This window comes from Artemia franciscana, chromosome 20 (assembly GCF_032884065.1).
Source record: "Artemia franciscana chromosome 20, ASM3288406v1, whole genome shotgun sequence".
In the NCBI taxonomy this organism is placed as follows: Eukaryota; Metazoa; Arthropoda; class Branchiopoda; order Anostraca; family Artemiidae; genus Artemia; species Artemia franciscana.
The window spans coordinates 19,054,205-19,062,042 of record NC_088882.1 but is presented as its reverse complement, the minus strand read 5'-3'; the positions used below and the strand labels follow the sequence as shown (position 1 = coordinate 19,062,042).

The 7,838-nt window shown below is 40.8% G+C and overlaps 1 protein-coding gene across 1 annotated transcript in view; it reads left to right on the top strand.

The window, feature by feature from the left end:
- Positions 1-599: 599 nt before the first annotated feature.
- The window catches only part of LOC136039848 (ADP-ribosylation factor-binding protein GGA2-like), a 90,543-nt gene continuing 83,304 nt past the window's right edge, over positions 600-7,838 (top strand). Inside the window, exon 1 of the mRNA XM_065723781.1 lies at positions 600-710. Within this exon, the coding sequence (XP_065579853.1) occupies positions 662-710 (49 nt within the window). The 5' untranslated portion in view covers positions 600-661. The remainder of the gene's footprint in view (positions 711-7,838) is intronic.

Sequence of the window (7,838 nt, the reverse complement as noted above, 5' to 3'; positions counted from 1 at the left end):
CTGAAGAAGAAAATTAAAGAATTATAAGAATATTTTCCTCACAAGTTTCCGAGATTGACTTAAAAGACAAGAAAAAGATGAAATGGTAAAACTAGTGACATTTATGTTTGGACAGCTTAGGAATAAAGATTTGCCTATTCTGGAATATATCTTAAGGTAAAAAGTGCTGCATATTAAAAAAAAAAATTAAAGGCGGTGGCGCAACTTTTACATCCAACGGAAGCCAGCTAAACATGAAAAACCCCATGTAGGATCAGTCAGTTGCACATCACTGTCCTGGAGATCTATCATAAAATTATGAGAGACGGAACTATTTAAAAATAATCTTCAAACTTTCATTGAGGCTGGGAGCATAACAAAAGATCAAATATTTTATTGTGAGGAAACAGGACTTGATTGTAAATGCTACCGAGCAAAAACGTCATAAAAGAAACTAAAATAGCAGACACAGGGTGCAGATGTAGAAAGGACAGGGCTATTAGTCTTGTCTGCAGTAACGCTGCGTCAAGCCTCAAAATGGAATTGAAAATATATGCCGATAGTTATCAATGTTTGTACAAGACATCAAGCTGGTCAAGATTTGATTCAGAATTGAAAAACTATAACTGCAAGAGGCGTGACAGTGTTGCATTATCGTCATCTAGCATCATTTTGAGAAGAAATGGCAGCAAATTCTTTAAATTCAGATGAAAGGCTTGATATTATTTTAGGTTAGCATTTAGCTGTGAGGGTTCCAAAATGTTTCTTTTTATTTTAAAATGTGAAATAATTTACCAGATCTTGCATTCAAAATAACAGTATTACTTTGGTTTCTTACTGGATTAGTAGCTAGGAGAGTCATTTAAGGGGGGGGGGCATTTGCCCCCTCAATAATTTAGAAACAATAACTATAATATAGCCTATGCCACTTGACTATCCGGATATGGACCCCAACCCCTCAATAAAAATGCTGGACCTATGTGTGCATGATTGTTTTCTGTGTGCCCATGCCCTTTGACTATCCAGATATGGACCCCTTCAGTAAAATGCAGGAGCTACTCTCCTGCTAGTACTCTACACCTATCACATTGGCTCACTTATGTTGACTTAAATAACTATGGCTTCAATACTCCCTAATTATACAAAATTGTAATCTTGTGGTAGGCCTATTTGTCACCCTTGTCAGATTGTAGGGCAATAAGGTATGTAGTAAATCCAAAAACAAAGAACTTACTTGGTAAAATTCTAGTTAAGTGACTCCTTGCTATTTTGGAAAGGGGTTAGGTTAGGAAAATAAATTTTTGGGGATGGGTCTACAGGCTAAAGTATATCCCAGGAAGGTATTTTAAAGTACCCACCTCTACTCCTTCTCCCTCTAGAGGGCCCTGAAATTCCCCTACATGACAAGTCTATACCTATTGGAATTTTAACAAGACAACATTTTACCTTAATTTTCAGTTAACAGTTTCTTTTTCTCTACCTTTAGTTCTGAAAATAAAATTCCTGTTATTTGAGTAGAATTCTGAGCCATATCAATGTTTTTTTTTCAAAATTTAGAAAATGTATTTGCATATCTTTAAAACTTATAAATTTGGATTGAGCAAAGTTGTGAAGCTGAAAACAATTTTGTTATACTTCATTACCTTAAATTACCTTAAATTACCTTAAATCGCACTGTCCGGCGAATAAGGTTGGGTGAACATCCTGTAGATTCGCCGGTTGAGTGATGGAGGTGGAAGTGCGTTGTCTAGTTCCGTTGAGTAGATCCACTGGCCTCCCAGTGTAGTTTCCACTCCATCGCTGCCCAGTCTCGGTCAATTGCTTTTTTGAAGTTGTCAACAGTTTTGGACTGAACTGTTTCTTCACTAAGGGAATTCCACAGTGGAACAGCACGAGTTGAGAAGAAGTTGGAACGTTCTCTCCGTGAGCTTCTTTGTTGCTGGAGCTTCTTGGTGTGGCCCCGGGTGTGGCTAGAGAGCGACTTATTAAAAAGCCCTGGTGTGACACCATTCTCCAGCAGCTTGTGGGTCAGGATTGCATCTCCGCGTTTCCTCCTGTACGTCAGGGTTGGGAGCTTGAGTTTCTTGAGGCGTTCAGGGTACGAGAGGTTCTTACATTTGGTTGGTAGTTTTGTAGCCCTCCGCTGAACGCTCTCAAGGATCATCTTGTCCACGACATAGTGGGGAACGGCAAGAGAGACTCCGTACTCAAGTTGCGGTCTGACCAGTCCTGTATATAGCTTCCTGATTGTCCTGGGAGATCTACTGGTGATATTACGTCTGATGAGACCAAGGGACCTGTTGCCTTTTGCAGCTAGGTATTTGCTGTGACTATGGAATTTCATTTTGTCATCAACAATGACCCCAAGGTCTCTTTCTTCGGTGACAGTTTCCAAAGTTATGAGCTTCCCAGTACGATCTGTCATTGTATATGTCATTCCTGGGTTCTTAGGGCCAAGATGTAGGACTTTGCACTTTTCAGCATTAAACTCGAGGGACCAGGAAGAGGACCAGTTGTTGAGGGTGTGCAGATCTGCCTGCAGAGCTGCGCACTGTTGGTTGTTTGCGACTGGGCCAAACAATTTCGAGTCGTCTGCAAACAGTTTAAGGTCATTTTGCACTGACTGGGCTGAGTCATTGATGAACATGTTGAAGAGGGTAGGTCCCAGTTTAGTTCCTTGCGGAACTCCGCTGAGCACTGGAGTTGGGTTTGACATGATTTGATTCCCCTCCTCATCATACATCATCACCCTCTGTATTCTATCCTTGAGAAACTGGATAATCCATTCTCTTACATCTTGGTGGAGTTGATAGAACTCTAGTTTCCTTTCCAGGTACGAGTGTACTACCTTCTCGAAAGCTTTGGCTTGGTCCAGCAAGAGTACGTCAACTGGAAGGCCTTCCTCAATCATCTTGGTGATTATGTCATATGATTGAATTAGGTTTGTCTCCACAGAGCGACCCTTCCTGAAACCATGTTGTCCATCGTATAACAGGCTGTTAGTTTCCAGATGTGCAACGATTGCATCATTTAAGACGCCTTCCATGACTTTTGATGGGACAGAAGTCAGGCTGATGGGTCTGTAATTCTGTGGTTTATCTTTCTGTCCTTTTTTGAAAACTGGCATGACATTTGCTGTTTTCCAGTCAGAGGGAATAGTTTTGGAAGCTATTGACATCTGGAATATTCTTGTCAGGGGTTCCGCTATTTCAGCTGCGGTCTCCTTCAGCAACCTAGGATGGATGCCATCGGGTCCCTTTGCCTTGGATGGGTCCAAAGTTTTTAGGCGCTTGTAAGTATCACAAGCTGTGAACTGGATCGATGGCATAGGGTGTTTGATGTGGGTGGTTGGCATATCCGGTGGGGGGCATCCAGGGTCTTTAGAGAAATTTGACGAGAAGCATTGATTGAGGGTATCTGCCATTACCAATGGGTCGGTTATTTTGGTTCCATCGCTGGAGGTAAAATGATGGATCGACCTGCGGCTTGGGTTGTTTGAAGTGACATATCTCCAAAACTTTTTTGGATTGGTTTTTGCCTCTAGTGCTATCGACTCCTCATATCTTATGGTTGCTTTTCTGGTCGCATTTCTCAGTTTGTTCCTGGCCTTTTTGTACTGCTCTAGATGGGCTGCACTCTCACAATTTTTATACTTTTTCCAAGCTTTCTTTTTCTTATTAATGACTTTTTTTAGCTGTGGTGACATATACGGAAGGGTTCTGGGACGTTCTGAGAAGTAAGTTTTCGTATGCTTCAACTCAAGACTCAGTAGTATGTCCTTGAAAAGCTCCCAGGATGCTTCAGTGTCTTGTTGCAAGGAGTTTTCCCATTCAATCTCTTGTAGGTCCTGGCGTATTTTCTTGTAATCAACAAACGTTCGTTTGATTTTGTTGGTTGGTATCTGATTCAAGATTATTGCACTCAGGATACAAAGATGGTCGCTTGCTCCAAGGGGGGGTAAGTTTGCTGTTGACATAATTTTTTCGGGGTTGTTTGACAGAACGAGATCAAGGAGAGATGGAGTTTGATGATCTCTATGTCTGGTAGGGAACTCAACTGTCTGGACCAGCAGGTTATCAGCAAAGGCTTCAAGAGTTGGATTGGTATAGTTGTTTTGAAGAGTAAAGCCTAAACCATCGACCCACCTGGTGTCCGGCATGTTAAAGTCTCCTGTGATGATGACATTTTTGGGGTTACATATTGTCATTTCATTTATAATATTTGCCACATACTGAAATGATTCTTCGGAGCTGGGGGGGGAAGGGCTACGGTAAATCACACCAATTCTAAACTTTTCAGACCCTACTGTCAATTCAACCAGGATAGACTCTACCCAAAAATAATTGGCACTTGTGAAAAGGTCAAAGTTATTTACCTTCAAGGCTGACTTGATGTATATGGCAACTCCTCTCCTCACATTGGGTCTGTCCAGATTCGAAATGACTGTGTATCCTGGTATCTGAATATGGCTATCCTCCAGTCTATTTTGAGAGTTTTTTGGGCAAATTTCACTTAAGCACACAACGTCTATATCTTCGTGAGCCAGCAACACTTTTAGCTCATTCAGCTTGTTTGGCAAGGAGTCAATGTTTGTTGACAACACTTTCATCACTTGTTTCTGTCTGCTTCTTCTTCTTCCTGAGCCCGCTGGAACTAGCACGTCATCGTTGGATGACGGACTTTCGTCTGCTTCGCTAGATGCTGCGTCAGTTGAATAAGAATCTGGCGAGTTGTATTCCGATTCAACAGAAAGAACGCAGCTAGTGTCAGATTTGGCAGTTTCAAAACTGCATTCCGATGAATGTTCTTGAGCTGATATGGAACTACTATATAATACACTGTTAAATGACACTAAACTACTATTTACATGTCTTTCGTCTGGCTGTGCATCCAGTGCTCCATCGCTCCCAATGCTGGGGGTGGAGCTCGCTGACCGTTTTTTGAGACGACTTTGCCGTTCCGTACTCCGAGGTCAGTCTCACCGTTTGCAATCCGTCTTTTAAGTTCCTCTGTAGCGCTCTTACGTTTAGCTCTGTCCTCTCGGGACTCATCGCTGTGGAACTGTATGTCTGCTTTCAGCTCGACGGATTTTTTCAAGATCTTTACCTTGGTGGCAATGTCTGTAACACTAAAAAGAATCGGGGGAGGGCGGTGTGGGACTTGCTGGGTGGGTGGTTTGTTTGCACCGAGTCTTTTCAGGTTCAGAATTTTGACGCCGGGGAGACTATAATCTGAGGCTAGGTGCTGGATCACAAAGTTTGTATCATCGTCTGTAGGTGAGACACCGTAAGCGATGAGGTTCAGTTTCCTGCGTTGTCTGTCCCTATCCTGCCTCATCACTTTTAGGACTTGGTCCTCTAGGTCAGTACCAACTCTTCCCTCCGCGACTAGTTTAGAGATTCTGCTATCGACATCAGCAACAGAACACTTAGATGCCATGTCTCTTTCAATGTTGGAGATCCGATCACTGAGTGGGTTTACTGCCTCGCTTATTTCTTTTGTGATACTGTCCTTAAATAAGTCGAACGAATCATCAAACTTTTTTGCGATTCGATCTTCAAACTCGGAAAGGAGGGTTTTTACTTGGTTACCAATGTTACTTTGATTGGACGACTGCGGTGCCCTGAGTTTGCACACTGGGCATACCCACTGGCAACCAATTCGCCTTGTCATCTTTGTGAAAAGATTGTACTCAGCTAGGGGCATCTCCAAACACTTTATACATAGCCAATTTTCACAAGAATCACATTCAAGGGCAGATGAGTTAGGGTCTAATGCTACCGCGCACGCTGAGCATTTGTCTTGGCCTTTAATCGGACTGTCTTTCTTCCGCTTAGATGACTGCGATGCCATCTGTGGTTCTTTCTCGAAAAGTCTGTAATTAATTCGTACTCGTACGCAGATGAGAGTGTCAAGTTTGTGGGCACGGATTCAGAACTTGGGGGACCTGTGGGAAGCGCGGATACTCAAATCACCTATCCCCAGCAGTTTAAGGATGGATATCCCGCCGGTACCAATACGGCTCTTCGTGTTTGTTATCGCTCTCTTCTGCACAGGTTTCCCCAAATGCAGAAAATAAACGATTCAACTTACGTAATCTGTGGCTTTATCAAAAAAAAAATAAATACTTCGCAAATGTATTGTGGCAACACTGTATAGGTAGATAAGGAAGAACGGGAAGATGCGCAATTCCCTGGAGAATTGAAAACAAAATGAATTGCCCAAAAGTCTAAATATATCAGTCACAGCACTGAGGTAAGTCCCTTAAATCAACACCTAGGGTAACACAAGACCAAGGAAAATACAAAAAACAAAGAAAAACAGTTTTATCTCACAGTTTAATACATATATATCCAGGGTTCAAATTTATTCAGCCACATGGATTTGTTATTGTTATCATGGAATCAGAAGATCTATTTTGCAAGATTTCACTTTTATAACACACATATTTTTAAAGGTCATCAAAGGTCAGTGCCCTCTAGAGGGTGAAGGAGTAGAGTTAGGCACTTCTAAATACCTTTTCAGGACATACTTTAGCCTGTAGACCCATCCCTGAAAGTTTCATTTTCCTAACCTAACCCATTTCCAAGATAGCAAGAAGTCAGTTAACTAGAATTTTACCACTTACTCTATTCTCCTTCAAATCTAGCATATTAATAGGCTCATACAAATAACCTCTGATTTGTACAAAAAGCCAAGTCCTTAGAAAAAAAATGACTAATTAGAGGTATCCATAGTTTGTGGTTGTGATCAATATAAATGGTACTTCAAGGGAATGACAAATGATGTGGTGAAATTAATCAATAAACTGTTTAGTTTGAACCTCCTAAGGATGGTGACTCATACATTTACCATCCAAACACTGAATTAGCCAAACCAAGCTATGAAAGGCAACTCAGGTTTGCAATTCAGAATGGTTTGTCACATAATCATAAGAAATCTATGAAAATAGTTATCTAAAGTAACTGGATGTCATACAGCACCCAGTAGTACAATTGATTTGATTACTATGATGCTAGTCAATGCACTGTAGACTAGAGAAGAAAATAACAGAATTAAAAAAACACTTTCTCAGAAGCTTCTGAGATTGACTTAAAGACAAGAAAAAAATGAAATAATGAAACTAGTGACACCTTGTATATTAAGTTTGCATGGCTTAGGAATAAAGGTTTGCCTGTTCTGGAATTTGTCTTAAAATAAAGGAACTGCTTAAAAAAAAGTGAAGGTGGTGGTGCAAATTTTACATCCAATAGAGGCTAGCAAAACATTGAAAATCCCATGCAGAATTGGTCAATTGCATATCCATGTTCAAAGGCTATCATCAAATTGTGAAAGACATAGCTGTTTAAAATTAATCTTCAAATTTTTGTCAAAGCTGGGAGCATAACAAAAGGTCAAAAGTTTAATTTTGATGAAACAGTACTTGATTGTAAAATGCCACAAAGCAACACCTTATTAAAGAAATTGAAGTAGCAGACCCAGGGTATAGATGTAGAACAGACAGGGCTACCATTCTGGCCTGCAGTAATGCTGCCTTAAACTTCAAAATGGAACTAACAATTTATGCTACTGGCTATCAATGTTTGTTCAAGACATCAAGCTGGTCAAGATTTGATTCAGAAATGAAAAACAAACTCCAAGAGGTATGACAGTGTTGCATTATCATCATCTAGCATTATTTTGAGAAGAAATGGCAGCAAATTCTATAAACTCAGATGAAATGCAACCTCTTGGCTGGTCAAGTCAACTTTCTCAAAGCTCACCTGAGGGGTCATTGAATAATACAATGGTGGAAGTGGTGGGGCGTATGTCATGATACAGGATGATAATGAAAATGAATTTCAAGAGGTCCTATCAAG